Here is a 24,761-nt window from a genome sequence, read left to right on the forward strand (position 1 = left end):
CCTTTTGACAAAAAAAAGTGAGCAGCATACCTTCTCCAAGCAAGCAAAGGCAGGATTGAGTTCATGGCCATTAGTTCAAACATTATGTGATCTAATAGGGAAAACTAATTTTTGGAACAACTAATGAATCTTCAAAAGATAAAGAACAACTACTAAACTAATTTATGCAGTTTAACTTTGCACGGGTCACAGTGCTCAACATGATATTTGGTAACCATCTCTATACTTAGTGTATATTGCAGGCTTCTATGCATTCCAAACCTTCATTCTTCTGTGATAAAACTGTTAAATTACCATGATTTCTAAAGTAAACAAACGAATCTGTACATTTATTTGTACATGCACACTGCGCATTGCACATCTGCGCATCGCACATCTGCGCATCTATTAATCACCACACCAATGTTTCAAAGATTGAGTCAGAGGGCAAAATGATCAATTACATATTTCAAATTAGTCATTTGCTCATACAAACTTGGCCCTAAAATTGTACGAATGGTAAATATACTGACAGAATAGCTATTAATGAAAAATTCTGAACAAACGAGGAACTTATTTTTCTAATATTGTGGTGGAAGCGTGTTAAGTGATTTTCCACATTTGTTCATGGGGGTAAAGTATATCTTACCTCTTTCTAAACATTATGAGGTTCCAAATTCCAATAACAACATGAGATGCAAATGAAACTACAACTCAAAGGAGAGGAGGTCCTTGGAGTGATTTCAAAGATATTTAACCTCAGTAGATTGCAAGTTTTTAAGGCTGTACGCATAATATTGAGTGGTAACCCAAAAGAATTCTCTCTACTGAAATCTCTTCCTGATGTTGAGAAGACAGAGTGGATACTCTTACTCATTAGTCAATCTGAAGGTAACTTTCTTGATAAAAATTGAGCCAATAGCTCAGGGGATATAAAATGGGTATTGGACATAAAGCCACTTATCAATATTTACTTTCTCTCAAGAAAAGAAAAAGTTTGAGATACGCTATCCCTTCCGGCCATGGTATGGCGCTCTCTCTCTCTCTCTCTCTCTCTCTCTCTCTCTCTCGCTCTCAAACTTAATTTCTAGTTCAGCACTTTTTGTTGTTTTAGTTTTATGCTTTTAACATATCAAACCAATACTTCACTTTGTAAGATTCCTACTTAATATCTAGATAGAAGAGCGTATATATATTATTGCTTTATATATCATTGATAGAGTAGTATGACTAATCTATCTTTTTATTATTTTTCATGTATCATTCTCTTTATATACTTGTTCTTGTCCTTGTTCTTATTCACACTCACACTTCCAAGCACTACTGCATAACGTCTTATCTTGGTTACAATTAGCTTCTTGACTTGTTAGCTATGAATTACATGCTTCAAGAACATAACTTATAATCCATTCAAGTTTTCTTGTTTTATGTTTTGAAAGGAGGGTTTAGATTCAATTATATGGTTAAACTGAGGGGTTTGAACTGAAATATCCGAATTTTAAATCCTTCTACTCCAACATATTAAAGAGAAAAAGAAAAGTATGAACCAGTGAAGAATCAAAGTAATTATAATAGGTTCTTCATAATTCACACACTCACTCAATGAGTTTCAGTAAGAAAGCTAGTGTAAGCCAATTGGACAGAATTTACTTGCACATACTCCCTCCTTTGATGTAGTTTCCAAGTGCATCACCTTACGATAACTATTTATATTTTCAATTAGTAATGCCTTGTGACAATTTCAGAGCAATTTCATAGAAACCCATAAACCCTAAACCAATTTCAGAGCAACCCCTAAACCCTAAAACCATAAACCAATTTCAAAGAAACCCCTAAACCAATTTCATATAAATCCATACACCCTAAACCAAATTCACAAAAACCCAAAATTTCTAAGAAAAGGACGATGAACAGTACCTTGTGGCTGTGAACCGTGGAGTTAAGCTTGGATGAACTGCATCAGAGACAGAGAGAGTTAGACGACAGAGAGAGAGCTGAGCGACAGAGAGAGACAGAGCCAAGAGAGTTGAGAGAAAACACAATTTCTGAAGAAGTGATATGGGTGCAATCAGTCAACAATAAATATGTATTTATAGGTGGTAGTTTCAAAATTTTAAGGGAGGGGTGGTATTTTCAAAAAAATTTATAAAATTGGTGGCATTTTGAGCTATTTCCCTTTATTTTTTTCCTTCTTTGTTATAGTTTTTCTTCTTTTTTATTCCCACATCATTTGCATTTTTCTTCTTTATTCCTTTTTGTTCCTTCGTTTTGCTGCTTCTGTTCCACGTTTTCTTCTGTATTTCTTTCATCTCAAATTTTCTTTTGGTATGCTGCGTTTCATTTCCTCCTCCTTATTGATTTTATCAATAGTTGCTTTATTGTTATCGTTTTAGTTTTATGTGTTGATTGTTGAGATTTTTAATTTCAATAATAAATTGCTGAAAGTCTAAAAGGAACTTTGAATAAATTGATGATATCACATTTGTGGAAAATATGGTCTCATTACTTTCACTAGAAAAAAAAAAAAAAAAAAAAAACCTCTTACAAGAGGCCCTCTGTGACAACAATTCCTGGCTACGCCATTGATGTAGTATATTATTCCAAGAAGACAAGTGTAGACTATATTATTTTCTGCATTGGCGCATGCCGACGACAAACAAATATTATTCTCTCGTATAGACTGTCATTTTCAGTCCTTAGATGAGAAAAAACTTAATTGCTTCGCCATAATTTGAGGTTGTTCTGAAGGCAAGCAGCTTCAAAAGATTCCTTCTCATCATCTATATAAAGAAATGTGACATGCATGCAGTGGCGGATCCAAGATCCGTAACCCAAGGGGTCATAGTGTAAATGTTCCAAAAAAAAAATTAAGAGAGTTAATTTTCCTATCTATTTTTTCTCTTCCAAATTTTATTATTTATTAGACAAATATAATTGAATGATTTCAATTTGCCATCTTTTTAAATTTGTCATAAACTCTGGAAGCCCAAGTTCAGCGCATTTGGCCAACTAGAATGGTAAATAATTTGGGAATTGAGGATTTTGGGGGGAGTTGGGTAAAAAGCTGCTGCTCTTTTGTGAAAAATGAGCAACTTGTAACTTGTTTCTGTTTCTTTAAGAGCAACTTGCCTTTACAAAACGACGTGTTTTGCAAAAAAAGTTGGAAGCGCCTTAGAAAAACAACGCCGTTTTGTCAAATGATTAAAAAAATAACATAAGCAGCTTCTCTTCTTCTTCCCCGCAAGCTCTCCTCCTCCTCCTCCTCAGGCTTTTCATCAAACAGATGGTGGGAAGTTCAAGGGTCACACCTCCAGCAAACTAAGACCAACAAGCCTATTTCCATGATTGTTAAGGGGTCGTTTGACCCCTATGACTGCCACTGCATGCATGTTTATATAAAAATACTTAATTCCTTCCATCTGACCGACAAATACTTTGGCTTGAGGAGACAATCTGTGTGTAGAGACATAATCAGCAATGGCATATTTCACCTTGCCTTCTGGTGAGAATCTATCTGGTGGTATTCCCCTGTTTGCTCGTGCAGGTAATTTTTTCACAATTTCAACAATATTTTGAGAAGCATTGGGATCTGAAGGACTTACCCCAGGAATGTTCAGTGGAGCATAAGCAAGTATGTCCGAGAGAGGGGATCGCTGCTATCCAATTTAGAATCGCTGATGTCTAATTTAGCTCGGCTGTTTGGCTTGGCTGGACTGATCGGCAGCCTGCTTCCAGCAACTGCTTGGCTCAGCTCGGGTTCCAGCGCACTATATTGTGCTTCTTTCCCCCGTATTTCTATCTCAAACCAATTATGTGCTTCTTTTACTATATTCTCCCCTTGAAGGACATAATTTGACACATATGACAGAAAAAACATCTCGTTCTCCACAAACGTAACATCCATGGTAACATTAAAGCAATGTATGTGCAGCCCTATGCGTTGATGACATTTGACACAGAGTTTGATATAGATATTGTGGGAGCAAATATTTTCGTCTCCAGTCAGAGCACGCCATGTGGAAAAGAAGATTATCCCTTAAATTAATTAATTAAACCATTTTTTGGGATAATTAATTAATCTGGATAATATCTTAATTATATGGTATTATCTCATAATTAACAAGGATAATATCATTAATTGGGATATTATCTTATAATTAATGAGATAATATCAATAATTCGGGTATTATCTTATCAAAGGGATAATATCCTAATTATAGGATATTATCTTATAATTAACGAGATAATTCAGATATTATCAAGCCCGACTCGATCTCTACGAAACCCTAGCCCCGAGGCTACGAAACCCTAGCCCCGAGGCTCCTATAAATAGATGACTTCAGTCATCATTCAAGGTACATCTAAACCTACTCCTGATACCCGAGAAAATACCCGAAGCTCTCTTCTGTCTCCCTCTCCACTCTCCATTCTCCATATTTTCTCCACACGGCTCCGGCCGCCCGGTTCACACCATACATACAAACTCCGTACCCTTTGCTTAGCTATTGTTTTCCTACAAACACTCGAACTAACTTAGGCATCGGAGGGCCTTTGGCCAACACCCCCCGAGTGTGGTCTATTTACTCCAATCTTTTTTACAGGAATCGAGAAGGAGAAATAAGGAAGATCGAAGGTTGAAGGATCTAGAAGCGAATATTCTCCCGCGAGATTATTTGCACAAACATTTGGTGCTTTCATTGAGAGCACGAGTTATACTCAACGCGTGCTCAAGGAATCCGTTCCTCCTATTTTCCAATCCACTGAAGCCTTCCAAACAACCATGGTTGGAAGCAAGCGCACGAGGAGCAAGACCTCCGCGATGGCTCAATCCGTGACGGCCCAAAGCTACTCCTCCCATGATCCCGCGATCGACATGGTGGCACCAGCACCTTTAGCCGCCATGAACCCGCAACAAACCACCGCGCCACCTGCCGGACCGCCAGCTGGACCACCGCACTAGCCGTCGTCGTACCATCTCAAGGCCCCGTGGCCGGATCTGGCTACCTTCATAGCACCGCTGCCGAGCATGGTGGAACCTCCCATCAAGGTGGGCTGGCTACCTTCATAGCACCGCTGCCGAGCACGATTCTCAACTCCCTCTTTCACATGCTTCAGAGGGGATTCTGATCCTGAAAGTCATCTGAAGCACTTCAAGAGCATTATGATCCTCCACAAGACTGAAGACGCGTTAATGTGCAAAGTGTTTGCAATGACTTTGCTAGGAACAGCTCAGGATTGGTTCCACACCTTGCCATCAAGGTCGATCAGCAACTTCAAGGAGCTTGCCCATGTCTTCACCAAAGAGTACACTTCTTACCGGACGATAAAGAAGAACCCTGACCACCTGTTCAACCTGCGCAAGAAGCCCAATGAATCCCTCCGAGACTACATCAAGAGGTTCAAGGCAGAGAGGGCAAAAATCATAGGATTTGATGACCAAGTTGTGTCCTCTGCCTTAAAGAGGGGCTTGCCAACTGAGTGTGAGCTGTATGGTGAGCTGACCATCTCTCCCTGCCAAACACTGGTAGAAGTTTTCGCAACAGCAGAGCGCTACGCACTTTGGGACAACGACCGAATTGCCGCAAAGAAGGCTGCCAAGCAAGTCGATCAACCGGCTGAGCAGGCAAGCCAAAGGAACGGCAACAACAAGGGTGAAGGCAAGCGCAGATCACAGCCTGAAGGAGGTACTCCAGCAACTGAGAGCTACACCAGGTTCACTATCCCGATTCACCAGATCCTAGCCCAAGTAAGGGACATGCCTTGGTTGAAGAAACCATCACCTTTGAAGGGAAACCCAGCCAAGAAAGATACCAGTAGATATTGCGCATTCCATGAAGGGCACGGTCATTACACAAACGTCTGTTTGGCGTGGAAAAGGCACCTCGAAGAGCTGGTCAGAGATGGCCATTGCACGAAATTCATTGCAATGGGGTCTATCCAGCAAATCAAGGATTGTGATGCAGCTGCCAATGAGCCTCAACGAAAAAAGTCATACGGATCAACATGATTCTAACCGACTCCAAGAGTCCGGGTTGACCACCAGGGAGCAGAAGAGAAAGATCAAGCAAGCGACTTTCGTCTCCCAAGTTGTCGCCAGCTACCCAGTCATGGAAGACGATCCTTTTTTACAGGAATCGAGAAGGAGAAATAAGGAAGATCGAAGGTTGAAGGATCTAGAAGCGAATATTCTCCCGCGAGATTATTTGCACAAACAGATATCTTTATTAAGTGAGCTTTCCAAACTATGCACATAACGAATCGATTCTAAGGCAATAAGAAACTGTGCACATCAGCGTGAAATTGCCCATATGTCACCTGAATAGAACCACCTCATTCCTTTCTCATCAACCTTCTCACAATAAAACCAAAAACAAAACCCCCGAAGTTAGGATCTATTGAACATTTATCTTTGGTGGGTAGTTGCAACCAAAAGAATACCGGTATGAAATATTTGAATGTCTACCTTGTATGACTCTCTTGTTTTTTCTTCATTTTTGAAATAACCAAGTGTAACATTTGGACCACCGATGACTATCTCTCCACGAGGCATTGGGGAATCAGTTTTTACATATCCTCCTTCAGGCCAATCAATTAACTGGACACAGAAGGTTAGAAAGTCAATACCACCTTCATGCCTTGGAAACAGCGTACAGAACTCTTCTTAAGATATTTTCCTTAAAGGATATGAATTTGAAACAGATAATCAACACAGAAATGGATAAATGAACACCTCCAAGAAATTGCTAGTCATGATTAGGATTTCAAAACTTTCTTTCTTCCTTCTTTCTTTTAAAGGAAGAATTACTTTAAGAAAATTATCAGTTATACACATGTAACTAAAATATCCACTGTCATCTCTTACCTTTATAAATGACCATGGAAGGGGAACTCCAACACTAGCAACAGATGTATCATCAAACTCTGAGAATGTCCCGCCAGCGCAAGTTTCAGTTAGACCATAACCTTGACCAATTGGAGCACTGTCAATAGCACGAATGTGGTATGTTGAGAATTTAGCAAAGAAAAAAGCATTAAAAATTGTAGGCAGGACAAAGTCATGGTTCACAATTTGTTATGTTGTAGGAGCTAAAAGTACTAACCCAATGCAAATGTTGATGAATCTTTGAGTATCACCCGAAAGAGGAGCACCACCAGAATGGATAAAACGGATGCTACCTCCTAGATACAGTAATAAATTAGGATAGTATCTCCTAATTATACAATGATTTGTCAACTATATAGAATAGGAAAGTAAATCCCTTAATTAGTCAAGGAAATAAATCTCCTTGATTAATTGGAGACTCACGTCAACAAGTTCCACATAAACTTTTCTAGGCCCCAGGCCCCAAACCAACTACCATTCACAGCAGACAACCTACGAGCATATGCCAAGTGAAACAATCTCTTGGATAGACCACCCTTTGCATTTACCTGAACCATTATGAAGATACAACATTGACAAAACTGGCGTAATTTCGAAGCCAGGTTTTACACACCCGCGCACAAATGATCTATATGTGGACAGGCATAGGTATCTAAATATGTAAAAATCATGAGCCTGCCAAGATTCAAAAACTGCACTTAATGAAAGATAACAAAATGTCTATAATGACAAGACCCACCCCGAATTTCCTCGGAACCCGGGATGAATCCTGTGGAATTTCCGACATCACCCCGATCCGGGCCCACTTACTAATACTAACGCCTCTTTTTCAAAATAAGGAAAAGGGACATGAGATTTTCTGCTGAAATTTCGGCAGAGTCTCCCCTTTAAACTGGACTTTCCCAAAATTTTCAACCTGTTAAAAACACAATTAATATCCACAACTAGCAATATGCACAAATTAACCTTCAAGCAATTTACAAACTAGGCCTCTGGCCTTCAATAATTCAAAAACAAAACCACCAGCGAAACTCTTAAGTCAAATAATGAGATTTAACAAAGCAGATAATGAACTCGAATTAAATTATGCATGCCCACCATAATTAACATAAAATAACTTCCAAATTTCCATCATGCGATGTTTAACAACCCAACCCAATCACAAGTAGTTTAAGCACTCGGCCCCAAATCGTACAACAATCCAAAAAGGGTTTCAAACCTATCTTGGCCACAACCACACTTTAACAACACTCACTTAATCCAACGGGAAAAAGAATATTTGTTCAATCAAGTCTTGGTTTCAATCGAGTTTTAAAACCACCAACAAGGTCGGCACGAAACTCAACCAAAAACCAAAATAAGTGAGACTACACCTGGGCGGGACCCCAGGCTACCTACGTACCTTTATTGAGGGAACAAGCCACACGTAGTTCTAAATATGAAAATCCTGGTTCAAATGACATATCATCAGTTTCAGCAATACAAATAAATAGATTCTAGAATTATCCCTTTCCCTTTACTTTAAATTACGTCATACACATCATAATTCTTTTTAAACATTAAACTATCCCCGACATTGTATAATAGTCCCCTCTTTCCTCTCCCTGTTACTTTACTACACGCCACGTGTAGTAAAGTATCAGTAACCCAAGTATATGGATCCTCTATCACACGCCGGATAATCCAACGCCATGTGTGGCAAAGTAACTAGTATTTCAATGAGCCCATACGCCGGAATATCCAATGCCACGTGTGGCCCAACCAAACCATGTACTACGCATGCGGACTACTTTATCATACGCCGGAAGATCCAACGCCATGTGTGATACTAACAACAAAATCATATATGCCCACACGTCGGAAGTTCCAACGCCACGTGTGGGTACCATAACAATAAATCCTACGCGCGTAGACAACTTTATCACACGCCAGAATTCTCCAACGCCACATGTGATAATCCGTAATAAATCACAGTGTCTCACATGCCGGAATATTCCAACGCCACGTGTGAGACCCGATAATCACATACTTTCCCCACACGCCGGAAATTTCCAATGCCACGTGTGGGAAATCCAGTAACTGAGGGATGGTACTTAACATAGTGTAATTATATAATTTCCAACATAATCCACATTATTTACTTAAACCCAATAAACCATAATTCATCCTAAACCTCATCTCAAATAATTTGACATATCACATAAACCCATTTGACAAAGCAAAATCAAGCTTTCAATCTCGAGATAAACAACAATCACAATTAAATAATACTAATATAAATATACTTGAATTTCCCAAACTTTATTCGAAAATCATATTTCATGCATATATGTTTAATTACTGAAAATAATGCACATTTAAAAACAAAGTCCACTCACAATTTAGCGATCTAATTATATATATATATATTCATTCCATGATCATATAAATCCATAATAGATTGCATGGTAATTTAATCAATGAGAATAATGCTATTTTAAACCAACGATCATTCACATGAGCATAAATTTCATAAAGATCCTAAAAAAATTTAAATAGAAATCAACACTTGTTTTCACATAAATTCCATATTAAAAGAACTAAACACTCTTAAAGACAAACATCCACTTAAATACTAATAAACTAAGAATTCATACGATATTATAAAACCATCTCAAAAACCCGACATAGTCAACAAAACTCAAATAACAATTAAGACTCGTTTATAAGGTTATACTAATACTTTTCGAAGGGTGAAACTACCTCGGAAGACTCACGGTCAACCGAGAGTCAAACTGCCCAAGTTTGGTCAACCAGGTTTGCAGGGCTCACGACCTCCGTTTTATGATCCGAAAGTTCCTATGGGTTCCACGAGGTTTAGGAAACACGTCCTGCAAGTTTGGTCCAAATCAGAAAGTCGGATCGCTCACGATCGCACGATCGGACGGTCGGACGGTTATCGTAAAATACAAACTTTAAGTTATTGAATCGGAAAATCCGGGGCTCCGATTCATGATTCACAAAATCCTATAGGATCCTAGGAGTGCCTAGATCAATATATATCAAATTGGAAACGATCCAACGGTTCGAACATATCAAACCTGGATAATGCACAATAGGCAAAATCCGTTCAATAGTCAACGATATCCAAGTTGAAATCGTGACAACGAGGGGATCATATCGGGACACAATGCCTCCCTAGGGCTTTGACATGTCATCGCGTGCTTGAGTACTCTGTCAGGCAGTTACGTTGTTCGAGAAAGCTACGTCCGTTCGTTTCGAATTCGAGCGCCAATATAAAAATCCAGCCTTCTTCGTTCCTTCTCACGCTTTCAAAACTCTCAGACCCAAAATTCTCTCTCAAATTTCCAAATTCCTTGAACTCGAATCCCAGCACTTCCCTCTTTTCGCTCAACAATTTCGTTTGTTTCCTTTACTTTTTCCCAAGAAAATCACGAGTTTTTAGCCGATTTCTGGGTTTCCAGTTCCTCGGTGTTCTTCGTGTTCATCGTTCTTCCTCAAACTTTTCCTTCAAACACCCAACTTCGATCGGTTCTAATGGCTCCCAACACCTCTTCGTCTGTTGAAGCTCGGTCCTAGACCTTCCATACTGAATTTGAGGACATCTACCGAGAAGTCCAGGGTTTGGTCCAGCCCAACATTATCGTTCCTTGGTTCGAGGACGGTGTCGCCACCGAGTCTTGCCTCCTCGGCCCTCTTCTGGAGGGTGGCATGCCAGAGAGGCTGGCAGTTCACCTTAGAGTCAATTTGGTTGATCTCTTGGCTTTTGAAAAGGAAGATTACCAAGATTGGAATGCCACTCGACCGCAACCACAATGGCCAACCTCAACCCCAGACTGGGAGAACTGGCTGCCGAGGATGGAACACTTCTTCGCCCAATAGTGGAAAGATCAAGGAATCTACCACTTGATAAAGTTGTTCAATCGGGCAATCGTCATGGATCGGTCGCTCTGGCCGCGGCCTTGAGTTTCTGGTCTTCGGCCACAAACACGAGGAATCTTCGGTTCGACATGATGACGTCGACCCTTCTTGACATGGCCGCTCTGTTTGGTCTTTCTCCCATCGGCGTGGGGGTGAACGCCACACTGATCGCTCCTGAGGCCGAGGGGAATTTCAAGGCCGCCTGGCCCACGATAGCCAAACTCGCTGGGGGCAAGGCAAAGAACATGCTCAACTACTCCAACTTTTACAACAATTTCGGCGTGGAAGATAGTGCCGAAGATGACTCCATCGCCCCCCTCGGCGAAGTTGAACATGCCGAGTTCTTGCTATACTGGCTATGCAAGTTCGTGTTCTGTACGCAGGTGAATAAGGTGGAAGATTAGCGCTTGGCCCATTCCATCTCGGCCATATCTATCGGACGCTTCATGACGTCGTAACCAACAGGATGAAGCCGAAGCACGGCGGTCTGCTCTAGGCCTTTCAATTTTGGCTCCGGGCCTAGTTCCCGGAGCTGAAGGGGAACACAACGATCGTTGATACGGAGCCGCTGGCCAATACGTTCGCTCGGTCCTCCAGAAAACATAACACAACGGCCTTCTACTTCAAGTTTTTCTACAACTTGGCCGAGAGGACTGGGTTGCAATTTTGCGTGTGCCTTACTCGGCCGTTCCCTCTGTTCCTAGCACAAGACCTCTCCATAATCCCTGATGGCGAAACAGAGAACTATTTGAAGGAAATCTGGGGCTCCTTCTTGGTCGCGCGTGACCTTCACTGTGGTCTCTCTAAGGCTGGGGCCGAAGTTTATCTGTCGTACCATGTGACGAGGCAGTTCGATCTTCTCTAGACCGTTCCCTTCCCCCCGATGTCAATCAACCGGCTTTCGTCCTGGAGGGCCAACGTTAGTCAAAATCATGGCGTGGCGGGGATTACTTTTCAGAGCCAAAAAGGGATGACGTTCCTCACTCTCACACCGTGGAGACGTCTTAATGCGGTGGACGAGGATGGAAGGGCTTGGTACGAGGATTTCATCTCGGCCAGGTTTATTCGGCCAGTTGAGGAGGCCGTGAGGGGGGCCTTGATAAATGCAGATTGGGACCCCCTCCCCCTTAAAACCAACAAGGGAAAGAAGGCACCGGCCGTGGCTGCGGTCCTCAGGCCGGTGGTTGTTGCGTAGATACAGCTGCACCAAAATGGATTCAGTTGCATCCTCAACTTGTGATACTCGCAAGTGCACGAGCCGTTTGTTAGTATAGCATATGTAAGTGCGAGGTCGATCCCACGAGGATTGGTGATTGAATGATCCAATTCATTTTTCCTACACAAAACAGAAATGAAAAAGAAAGGAAATAAATAAAACAAGGAAGAAAGAAATAACTAACTCAAGCAGATAAGTTCCCAAGTTCAATTAGATTAATGGATTGATTCTAGCTAAAGTATGATTAAGCCATGGTGTGTGGTCATAACCTTGTGTTCCTAATTCCCTAATTTGATCATTTGTTGTCTAACCTAAAATTAAGCATTAGGAACCCATTAAGCATAGAAGAACATTTTAAACAACCAAGTATGTATCTAATCCCTGTTGTCGAATGTCCATACATACTCTTCCTATTCATAGTTCAATTCGAATTAAAGCATGGTGTCTACTCTTAATTCAAACCAAGATAGCTAACATGCAAGCCTAAATGGTGATCAATCATTCAAACTAGCATATTAACTTATAAGCATAATGAATAAGAACAAAAACCATAATTGAAACTTGGAAACTAATCAAACTTGAAACTAAAGAAAAGAATTTACATAACAATGAAAATTAAGTAGAACTTGGAAAAACTTAAGGAGAATTTCAGCACAAAGATCTCATTATAACAATTGAAAACTAGAAAGAGAAACTAAGAGAATTTGAGGGAGAGAAGGGAAGGGAGCTCTAGAGAAGTGTTTGAGAGCTCCCCCCCTTGGGGTGTGTTTACAAGCTTAGAGAACTTCCCTATTTATAGGCCTAGGGGAAGTGAAAATCCGAATTCAATATGGCTAATGCATACAACACTTGTTTTATAAAATCTGAAATGGTTGATGCACTTGTATTAGAAAATCTAAATTGGGTGATGCACTTGTATTAGAAAATCTTGAATTGGTTGATGCACTTCACCAATAGATCCCACCAGCAGCCCTAGCTCATCTTCATGTCACCATGACCAAGCTTCCAACCAGAAATGATAGCTCATACCTAGCTCACCATGACCAAGCATCCAACCAGCACATGCTGAGGTCAGCATGACCAGCAACTTCAAGGGCTTACAACTTGGGCTTCTCTTAATCAAATTAGGACTTTAAGCACTCGAAATTGAAGTTCAGAATGTCTTCTTTCCAGCCATATGTTATTTGGGCCAATCCAAGGTCGGAGGAGGAAGTTAAGGCCAAAACAAATTGCTAACTCATTTTCCGCGCTGATAAGATCCATCCTGAGCATGGTTCTGTGTTTGCTAGGTAACGGACTCCAGATTTATCCAATAGGGCTGAATTTTGGATATGTTATAGTACACACCAATTGGAACAACTTTCATGAAGAATGTGGCCTCATTCGAGCTATGTAGGTTGTTGAAACAAAGCTTGCAATATGACCTACGGAACTGGACTGGCAGGGGGCTGTAGCCAAAATGAGTTTGTCTTTAAGCTCTTCATCCATTCATCCAAATTAGGCCTTAACATGCTTGAATTGCATGAATTATGCTCTCTAAAGCCATCATTATTACCTAAAGCTCAATGAACTGAAAGATAAACACAAAAAGGATTAAAAGCACAAGTTTAACTCAAAAACATAACCAAATCATAAGCTAGAAGGGTACAAAATGATATACAATTATGAACCGATCAAATACCCCCAAACCTAGATTTTGCTAGTCCTCAAGCAAAACAAAAGGAAAACGAAGAAAAATAAAACAAAATAAGAAGTTAACTAGACCACTTTCGTAGGTAACTCGATTGCATTGAGCGTATGCAACAAGCCTTTAAACCTCTAGGCATCCCTAGTAGGAGGAGTTGTGTCTCCTGAGGGTTTAACAGATATGATACCCACAAACGTTTTACTGACTCTGTAAAACAAAGTAATTAGAAAACTTAAAAGATTTGTTAGTTCTTAAGAAAAACAAAAAAAAAACAAAAAAAAACAAAAACGTTAACCTTCCAACCGGACAAAAATGTTAAACTTCATAGACATGGCTCAACAAGGAACAAAACAAGCACTAAGGAAGTTCTAAACATTATTCAAGTGCTACCACAATCTCACAAAAATCATGCTCAAGGTGTGTGTGTGAAGTAGCCATGAAGATACAACTCATGCTTCTCAAACAACAATATGAATTCCTGCAAGAATGAACACAAGTTTGCCAAGCTAAACCAAAATCAATAGGACTTTACTCATGGATGTAATGTAATGGTTAGAAAAGTAATGGATAATGAAGCACAAAGTCTAAGGAACAAAGTAGAGCATGTCATATAAACAAGATCATGGACATTTGAAATGTAAGGCACATAAATTGAAAAGCTCACAACACCAGATTTTGCAATTGAATCACTTCACAATTTGATTTTGACATTTACATACTTTGTATAATATTTGGCCCAATTTTGCGGCTCTTTACCCTAGATCACCTTGATTTCTCCTTATATCACCCTAGGGTCGTGACTACATTGGCCACACTTCTTTTCTCTTTTTCTTTGAATTTTTTTTTTAATAGCTCATTTATTGCCTTGAATACATTACAATCTGAAATACAATCATACTCTACATGTCCCCTAGATGGTAGGATGTTTAATGGATGATAAGGTGATAGAAAGAAATGGCTAAGTGTTTGGGCACAAAAGGGTTTACAATGGAATATGTATTGTATGGGTTGATGGAGGAAAAAGAAATAGGCTTAACAAAGATGGCCTAAATCATATCTTAGTTATAACTTAACATTCCAGTGAATCACACAAGCAAAAATGCATACAATTGGGTAAGACATGCAAGAGTTGTATAATCATGGCTAAAGTGCATAGAAAGCTCAAGCATAATTATGTGAGACTTAGCTAGCAAAAGAATAAGATTCAGACCTAACACAATGCTTATCAAATTCCTAAGAGCCATATTAGAAGTTAGACTCATGATTTATCATTGGTGTGGGAAGGAAAACTGAAAATGACTCAAAGAAAAGAAACAGAAAAGAAAAACGTGAGGTTTCAAATTGCTGTTTTGCTCAATTTCAACATATAATCTGTTTTGACATGTAACTTTCAAACCACTTGGTCAAATTTAACGTTCTTTATGTCGATGGATTCAGCATGAAAAAATGAAGAACACATCGCGGACCAAACTTTCAAAACAGTAGCAGAAAAAAATTTGTAGCAATGAAGAAGCCTACGTTTTCAAACACAAACACACAAACTAAAAAACTTTCCAGCACCCCCAAACTTAAATGAAGCATTGTCCTCAATGTTAAAGCAAAGTAAAGATGATTGAGAACATGTAAATGATAAGGGGAAAAGTTAAGAAGAAGGTTTAGAAAGAAAAAAAAAAAGAATATATAAGCAACTCACGGATGACCAGTTAAGGGCCTCAGAAAACACAGCCAGGGGATCCGGGAAGGTTGGAGGGGTCACAATGGTCCCGCTTAAAACCCAAACTTCTTAGACACCGAAGGTGTCGCCTAAAGAACTCCTAGACACTGTATTGACGGAAGTGCTCACTGGAGTTACCATAAGTCAGCTTATATGAAAAATCTTTTTAAATTTTTAAATTTTAAATTTTTTAAAATTTTTTTTTTTAAAAAGAAATAGAAATTTAAAATAATAACAAATAAAGAGAAAGGATTGAAATGCTCCCCCTTGAAGCAATTAGGTCGAGCGTGATGCATTTGGAGGTCGCGACTTCTCCCACTACTCCACACTTCCTATCTTTGAAGTTGCCATCTCTCTCCATTTTTATTGAGCTATTTACATTGCTAAAACAAACACACACAAAAACTTGAAACGGAATTAAAGGATTACAAAATATTAAAAAAAAAAACTAAAAATGAAAAGGAAAAATCAACACAAGTCCAATTCCATGCTTCAAAGCAACAAGCACCAATGGGTTGTGTAAGCTGGGACTTAAACCCAGTTCTCTTGCTTGTTGGGCAATTGTCCTTTTCTGTTGGACTACAAACACAACATGTCCATTAACGTCATTAACTTTAAAACTTGAAATTGTCTAGTTAAGAAAAAAAAATAAAGTAGGAAAGCCAAATAGAATCAAACAATGTTACCGATCCCCGGCAACGGCGCCAAAAACTTGTTGCGTAGATACAGCTGCACCAAAATGCATTCAGTTGCATCCTCAACTTGTGATACTCGCAAGTGCACGAGCCGTTTGTTAGTATAGCATATGTAAGTGCGAGGTCGATCCCACGAGGATTGGTGATTGAATGATCCAATTCATTTTTCCTACACAAAACAGAAATGAAAAAGAAAGGAAATAAATAAAACAAGGAAGAAAGAAATAACTAACTCAAGCAGATAAGTTCCCAAGTTCAATTAGATTAATGGATTGATTCTAGCTAAAGTATGATTAAGCCATGGTGTGTGGTCATAACCTTGTGTTCCTAATTCCCTAATTTGATCATTTGTTGTCTAACCTAAAATTAAGCATTAGGAACCCATTAAGCATAGAAGAACATTTTAAACAACCAAGTATGTATCTAATCCCTGTTGTCGAATGTCCATACATACTCTTCCTATTCATAGTTCAATTCGAATTAAAGCATGGTGTCTACTCTTAATTCAAACCAAGATAGCTAACATGCAAGCCTAAATGGTGATCAATCATTCAAACTAGCATATTAACTTATAAGCATAATGAATAAGAACAAAAACCATAATTGAAACTTGGAAACTAATCAAACTTGAAACTAAAGAAAAGAATTTACATAACAATGAAAATTAAGTAGAACTTGGAAAAACTTAAGGAGAATTTCAGCACAAAGATCTCATTATAACAATTGAAAACTAGAAAGAGAAACTAAGAGAATTTGAGGGAGAGAAGGGAAGGGAGCTCTAGAGAAGTGTTTGAGAGCTCCCCCCCTTGGGGTGTGTTTACAAGCTTAGAGAACTTCCCTATTTATAGGCCTAGGGGAAGTGAAAATCCGAATTCAATATGGCTAATGCATACAACACTTGTTTTATAAAATCTGAAATGGTTGATGCACTTGTATTAGAAAATCTAAATTGGGTGATGCACTTGTATTAGAAAATCTTGAATTGGTTGATGCACTTCACCAATAGATCCCACCAGCAGCCCTAGCTCATCTTCATGTCACCATGACCAAGCTTCCAACCAGAAATGATAGCTCATACCTAGCTCACCATGACCAAGCATCCAACCAGCACATGCTGAGGTCAGCATGACCAGCAACTTCAAGGGCTTACAACTTGGGCTTCTCTTAATCAAATTAGGACTTTAAGCACTCGAAATTGAAGTTCAGAATGTCTTCTTTCCAGCCATATGTTATTTGGGCCAATCCAAGGTCGGAGGAGGAAGTTAAGGCCAAAACAAATTGCTAACTCATTTTCCGCGCTGATAAGATCCATCCTGAGCATGGTTCTGTGTTTGCTAGGTAACGGACTCCAGATTTATCCAATAGGGCTGAATTTTGGATATGTTATAGTACACACCAATTGGAACAACTTTCATGAAGAATGTGGCCTCATTCGAGCTATGTAGGTTGTTGAAACAAAGCTTGCAATATGACCTACGGAACTGGACTGGCAGGGGGCTGTAGCCAAAATGAGTTTGTCTTTAAGCTCTTCATCCATTCATCCAAATTAGGCCTTAACATGCTTGAATTGCATGAATTATGCTCTCTAAAGCCATCATTATTACCTAAAGCTCAATGAACTGAAAGATAAACACAAAAAGGATTAAAAGCACAAGTTTAACTCAAAAACATAACCAAATCATAAGCTAGAAGGGTACAAAATGATATACAATTATGAACCGATCAGTGGTCGATTCACGCCGTGCGCCAGTAGCTCGGCCAAGCACCCAGACCGTGACCAAGCCAAAGATGTCAACCTTGGCATCAACTCCCACCCCAACCCCCAGGGCAGCGGCCATGGTGACAATGCTAAGGACCTTGGCACTTAGGACCGTACCATCCCCCCGTCGGTCCGGCCGAGCGATGCTGACGATACATACCTGGCCTCTTGTGCTTTTTTCAATGCTTCTGCTCATGCCTGACCGTCTGTTTGTTTTATAGCTCAAAGTCGCAAGAGGAGTAGGGAGGTCACAGATACCGAGGCTGCTCATGACGCGGAGGTAGCGGAGACCGAAGCTGAAGTAGGCAAAGACATGCAGGTTGAAGACGTCGCAGCCGAGGAGGAGGTACCAGAGCCGCCGAGGAAAAGGCTCTTCCTCGTCCTCTCGGAAGGCGAAGGCGAAGGCGAGGAGGAGCCTTCCCTTACGATAGTAAGTGAATATATGGCCTTCAAAATATTCTGACAATTTGGTCTTGTTCTTAGGACGAGGCGCTAGGCGCTGAGGCAACAACTGCGGATTTAATATATGTTGCTTCGGTGGGGTCTCCACCGGTCGCGACGACCGTGCCTACCTTGACTCCCGGTTGTCCTCCGTCTCCCTAGTGGCATCCTGATCCGCTCGGTAAGTGTTTGTTCATGTTATAACAAGTTAGTCTCCTTTTAGATTTTTCTCTATCTTTTGAACTAACGAACATTGCCCTCAGCCCCACAAATCACCCTTGCCTTCGTCCACAGCTATCATTACTCCGAGCCTACCACCGGTCGCTTCGATCGACGTGCCCATGCCACAAATTCCCCTTACTCAAGAGTCGACGATCGTGATCGAGCTCGTGGTCGTTGAGGCCTCCACTGTGCCACCTGCTGCAGAAGTGAGTGTTCTTTGGGTGGTTCTTACTTTTTTACTTACTTGGCCGCTTTATACTTAACTATTTCACTTTCTCAGGAGCTCGCTTCTTCCGACGACCTTGCCGAGCTGTACGCCAGCCTTCACGAGGAAAGAGGCAGCCAAGGCTACCATTGAGGAGCTTCGAGAATTTCTGTTCGTGGGAGTCAACCATATGGGCAACGACGAAACTTTTAGGGAGTTCAGGTCTTGTCTAGATATGGCCATGGCTCTTGTCTACTGGATTCGGCCCAATTGGACGAGCTGCAAGTTCGCCTGGCCGAGGGTTAGGAGATGATCAATCAGTATGCCGAAGCCGGGATGAGGATGGCGAAGGGTGCTCACTCAACCAAGAACTGGCGGAGATTAAGCAACATACCCAACTGTGGGCTGCGCAGATCTCACGGCCTGGTGCTCCGGGCCGAGGGGATGTGCGTTAACACGTGGCTTCCTGCTTTTGGGTGCGGTGCGGTTTGTGCGCGGGCGTGCCAGCACGGTCTACCGTGTGTCGAGGTGTTGGTGTGGATAGAGTAGTGAAATGGTTAAGTGGTGCGCCTGTTTGGACTCAACTTCTAATCCAACGATTGTAGCCGAGAGAGGAACGGTTCTCGGCTGTGAGGTTCACGGCCTGAGCTACAAGGCCGTTTAAAGGTGGTGTTGATGGTGGGTTTTGGGCGGTGCTTCGGCGCGCTGCTCAGGGAGCGACGGTCGTATGATATATGGGGTGCATGAAATGGTAACAGAGATGGTGCTCCGGCGCCTCGAAAATCAAGGGTCGTATGATATATTGATGAATGGATTTTCCTTACAATCTAACGCTACTATTGAAAGTGCAGTATAGGAAAATACAATTTGCTTCGTGGGAGGCTTTTGTTTGGTGTTTGAACCCTTTGAATTTAGCTTGAGCCTTGTATTTATAGGAAGAGTTCTTGGAGGAGTAATCGATGCTAAAAATCTGCATGGTGGAGCCTGATCAGAGCAAGTGGGTAGTCCAATCGACATTTGGGATCGTGAAGTATGGTGGTTTGACCCCATAAATCCTGGTGAATCTCGGTCGCCGCCCTGATCGTGGGTTCTGCACTTCTGGCCGTGGAGACGCATTTATGGTTCTGATAGCTAGTGACCTAATATCTCAAGCTGCCAGAATTCTTGTGAGAATGTTCACGTCTAATCACTCTGATTCCTATCACCAAATCCTGACTCCAATCACTTCCCACCTTTCCTCGTGCATTAATTGCTTATTCGTGGCCAGTGGGTTTGCTGCAATAAACAGAGGCATTACTTCATTAAATGAAGCATGGGACCCTGCTATCACATGATGATTTGATTTTAATACCTTTGGCCGTGATTTTGTTCGGCCTCGGCCTCGGCCTATAAACGAGGCCGAGATGATCATGCCTTCGTAACTTTTTCCTTTGTTTTTAGGAAGACCAAACATTTCTGGCAAAACGCCGCGTTTCAGCTTTACGAGCAAGCGCTAGGGCCGAGACGAAGGGCCCCTTCGGTCAGTCCATGGCCGTGATTTATTAGGCACAAACACCAACCTGCCATGGCTCTACTGAAGGAAAATGAACTCATCGTCCAAAGGGAAAATGAGGAGCTTGCACAGGTTGAGGCCCAGATTGCCGAGCTCCAAGCCCGTCACGAACTCATCCTCTAGCAGCCGAGAAGAAAAAAGCGATGGCCGAGAGAAAACTGATCAGGGCGAGGTGGCTGGCAGACATGGACAATGGATACATTGCCTGGAGAAAGATCACTTGCTTGATCTGGGGGATGTTTAGTGAGGGGATCTAGGTGCTTGTACATAGACTTTCTATATGTAGCATTTCATATTTTTCAATCGGCCCCAAATAGCCGTTCTTTGTAAAGAAAAACCCTTTCTAAATTAAATGAAGCACATATCTTTGCTTTTCTCTTTCTTCATCTGTCCTAACAAAACTGCCATCCAATCCGTTCATCTACTGTAATCTCTACACATCAATCTTGGTCGTCTCCCATAACGATGGGACGTACTTTTTTAAATATTGGTCGTTAATCGGTAAGCTATGTCGCTCTCCGTCACTATCCTCTAGCTGAAACGCTCCCCGGCCAAGAATTCGAGTAATGATAAACGGTCCCTCCCAATTCGGTGAATACTTGCCGAACCGTGGATCCTTAGTTCCAGTAGGAAGCATAACACGCCACACAAAGTCTCCTTCGGCAAAAGTCCTTTGCTTAACCCTTTTGTTATAAGCCTTCGCCGCGATTTAGGTTTTTCCTTAATCATCTTTTCAAGGATGCCCTTGATCACCTTATTGCTTGCCTCGGCCTGACCATTGGACTGGGGGTAATAAGGTGTCGAATGAATCAATTTGATCCCCATCCTCTCAATATATTCCTGAGTTACCGGGCCGTTATCAGCTGTGATAGTCTCAGGAATACCGAACCTGTGGACAATGCGGCTATCAAAGAATTTAACCACCTGTGCACTAGAGATTGACCGATAGGATTTCGCCTCAACCCACTTGGTGAAATAGTCGGTCTCACCAGAATCCATGCATGCTGGTTGGATGCAGCTGGGTAGATTTTGCCAATGCTATCCACGGCCCATCCTCTAAACGGCCATGGTTTGGTAATCGGGTGAAGGGCTTCGGCCGGTACCCTTTGTATGGGGCCGTAGATTTGACACTTAACGCACCCTCTTGCATACTCTATGCAATCCTTCAAAATGGTCAGCCAATAGTAACCGTGCCTTCGAACCAACCACCTGATCTTGAAGCCGGACTGATGAGCGCCGCAAATCCCTTCATGAGATTCGGCCATGATTACTTGAGTGTCCTTGGCACTAGGACATAGGAGTAATAGGCTGTTGGATCCCTTCCGGTATAGTTCATTTTGGTAAATTAGACACCATCGAGCCCGAAAGCGCGTAGTCTTTTCATGGTTGTCGGAAGGGTCGCGCAGATACCTGACTATAGGGTATCGCCAGTCTGCTTCGGTCGTTTCAACTTCGTTGGTGATTTCGGTCAAAGACACTCGCGCCGGCATGCCCCGTTCGACCAAAGCAGGCAAGGTGCGCTTCTCAATTTTTATCACGCGATTGCGGTCGCCATCAAGAATGCTCACACCTGACGCTACCTGGGCCATCTCATTGACCTCATAGTTCTCGGCACGGGGCACATGGACAAAGGAAATTCTAGAAAACTCGTCGGCCACGTTGAGGGCCGTTACGTAATACATAGTTAAATTCTTGCTCGTGCATTGATATTCCCCAGTCAACTAGTTGATCACTAATTGAGAATCGCTGTAGACTAAAACCTGAGCAGTCTTCATTTCTTTCAATATTTCGAGACTGATGACGAGTGCCTCATACTCGGCCTGATTATTGGTGCATTTGAAATCAAGCTGGAAAGCAAACTGCCACCTTTGCCCCTGAGGGGACTCAACCACTACTTTGGCTCCAGATATAGTCTCGGTGCTTGAGCCGTCGAAGTACATGGTCTAGTAGTTCTTTTCCATGTGGGCCATGCCAATCTCAACTTCGATCTCCTCCTCCCCTCCTTGAGTCAGGTGATGAGCCAAAAAATCGGCCAGAGCCTGACCCTTGATCGACTTTTGAGCCACATATTGGAAAGTGAACTCTGACAATGCCATCGTCCATTTTCCAATTCGGCCGTGGATGATCAGCCTAGTGAGCATGTATTTGATGAGATCAGTCTTAGAGATGATCTGAACAACCGAAGGAAGCATGTAATGACGCAATTTGGTAGCCGCGAAATAGAGCGCTAGGCACAACTTTTCGACAAGTGAATAGTTGAGCTCGACCGCGTTAAGGGTGCAGCTAAGATAGTGCACGGCTTGCTCGCATTCGAACTTGTTGTTTTACACAAGTAGACAACCGATAGAGCCCTCAGAGGCCGAAATGTAGAGCCTTAGGGGTTTTCCTCTCCTTGGTGGCATAAGGACTGGCAGTTAGGACAAGTATCTTTTGACTTCGTCGAAGGCCGTCTGGTGCTCGGCCCCCCAAACAAACTGGTACACGTCTTTTAATTTGAGCAGGGGAGTTAATGGCTGGATTTTACCCGCCAAGTTGGATATGAAACACCTCAAAAAGTTGACTTTGCCGAGGAAGGACTGGAGCTCCTTCTTAGTTCTTGGTGGAGGCGCTGCCATGATGGCCTTGGCTTTATTCTTATCTATCTCGATTCCTTGTTGATGGGCCAAGAAACCGTGGAATTTCCCTGCCGTGACACTGAAAGCACACTTCTTAGGGTTCATCTTCAAGCCGTGCACTCTCATTCGGTCGGAGACCTTGGTAATGAGGAGCCCTTCTGCCTTGGCGTTCTTAAGGGCCAGCTCTATGATTTCCTGGTTCTCAAGCACCATGCCGTATAGGTCAGTAGCATAGTAGTCTTTGTGGAACTCCAGGAGGAAGGATAGACCGTTGGTCGAAAATGGGGGATCCCTTCCGCGGTAAACGTCGATGATACCCTTGTCAGACCTTTCTGGGGTCACAGCCTTCGGCTCTTCGGAAGCGGTCGTTGCTTCACGGGAGTCTCCATCTTGCTGAGGACGCCACACCCTTGGGCCCTTAGTGCCAAGCTCTTCGGTCGTGGAGGTGTTGGCTGAAACAGATGGCCGCACGTCTGCAGCCGTCATTTTCTTCTGGAGCTTAGAGCCTTCAACCTGGGCCGACTACACCCTGGCCTGCTGAGCTTGCCTCTACATTCTCCTCTCGCCTGGACAAGACACTAGGAGTCCATGCCCCTAACTGATCAAAAACGGCCCTGCTAACCGGACGGTGACCGTACTGGTCGGCAAATTTATTCACAGTCGGTCGAGAGTGCTCGACGGCCTTTCTCTTATTCTCATGTGGCCTTGGCGTTGATGGCCTTTCCCTTGCATCGGTCGCAGATCACCAATTCTGGTTTGGGCAACAGTCCCTTTCCTCTTGCCGGCTTCGGCGTTGATGCCAATCCTCTTACCGCAGCCTCACTAAGCCGCTGAACTTCCCTATATTCGGCCCAAAACTGGGCGTTGACCATGTTGATGATGGGTGGAGGGAACGGTTCGGTGTCAACCTTCATGGCCTTGTTCTCCGAGAACTAGAGCTTTTTCTCGTCTATCAACTTCTGAATAACATCCCGTAGGACGATACAGTTGTTGGTGCTGTGAGACCAAGAGTTGTGGTATTTGCAAAAAGTCTTCCCTTTGAGCTCCTTGGCTTTTGGAATCTTATCATCGAAAGACAATTTGACCTTCTTCTCAGCTAATAATAGATCAAAGGTGTAGCCCTTCGTTTCTCAGGCCGCAAACTTGGCGTCGGGAATCTTTGTCCGGTTGTTGTCGGCCTTAACAAGTTCTTTGCAGACAAAAGGATTGTCGATGTTGACTTCGGCCGACCTAACCTCAACTTCAGCGTTCTCGATCTTGGTGGGACTGTCCGCCTCGGCATAACCGACGATGGGATTCTTGTAATATGTCCGTTTTGTGACCGTTTTCTTCTGCATTTCTTCTTTCAACAGGGAGGCGCATCTGTCCACTTTGTTGGTCAGGTCATGCATGTCCCGGAATTCGATCCCCTAGAACTTCTTCCGGTATTCAAATTCCAACCCTTCTTCAGCCATTTTAACGAACTCCCTCTCTGATAGGTTCGGCACCAATTCCTACATATCTTAAATCACTGCAGGTAATCGCGAGGCATCTCGCCTGATGCATGGCTCATCCTTGCTAGCTCGGCGACAGTTATCTCTCGATTGGTCTGGTAGAAGTGTTCATGGAATATCCTCTCCATGTCAGACCAGTCCCTTACCGAATTCGATAAAAGGTTTATAAACCAAGAGAACGCCGCACCGGTCAGGGAGTGACAAACAATCGGAGATTCTGGTCGTCCGAGATTCTGTGAAACGACCTATGTGTTCGATAGAGGAGGTGTGCCCATCTCCGGAAAATAGCATGAATTCCGGCAGTCGATAGTTCCGGGGAAGGGGAGTACGATCAATCTCTGGTGGGTAAGGCTTGGTATACCTAGGTGTCTCCGGCAGC

General features: G+C 42.3%; 1 protein-coding gene and 1 pseudogene across 1 annotated transcript; one reads left to right on the forward strand and one right to left on the reverse strand.

Moving 5' to 3' along the window:
* The first annotated feature begins 5,170 nt into the window (after positions 1-5,170).
* On the forward strand, positions 5,171-5,986 carry LOC110768557 (uncharacterized). Its single transcript, XM_021972326.2, has one exon. It carries the CDS (start codon positions 5,171-5,173, stop codon positions 5,984-5,986), a length of 816 nt encoding a protein of 271 aa, XP_021828018.2.
* A 622-nt stretch (positions 5,987-6,608) lies between these two features.
* Positions 6,609-24,761, reverse strand: part of LOC110770119 (long chain acyl-CoA synthetase 9, chloroplastic-like) — a 64,681-nt pseudogene continuing 46,528 nt past the window's right edge.

Source organism: Prunus avium, chromosome 6 (assembly GCF_965620075.1).
Source record: "Prunus avium chromosome 6, drPruAviu1.hap1.1, whole genome shotgun sequence".
Lineage (NCBI taxonomy): Eukaryota > Viridiplantae > Streptophyta > Magnoliopsida > Rosales > Rosaceae > Prunus > Prunus avium.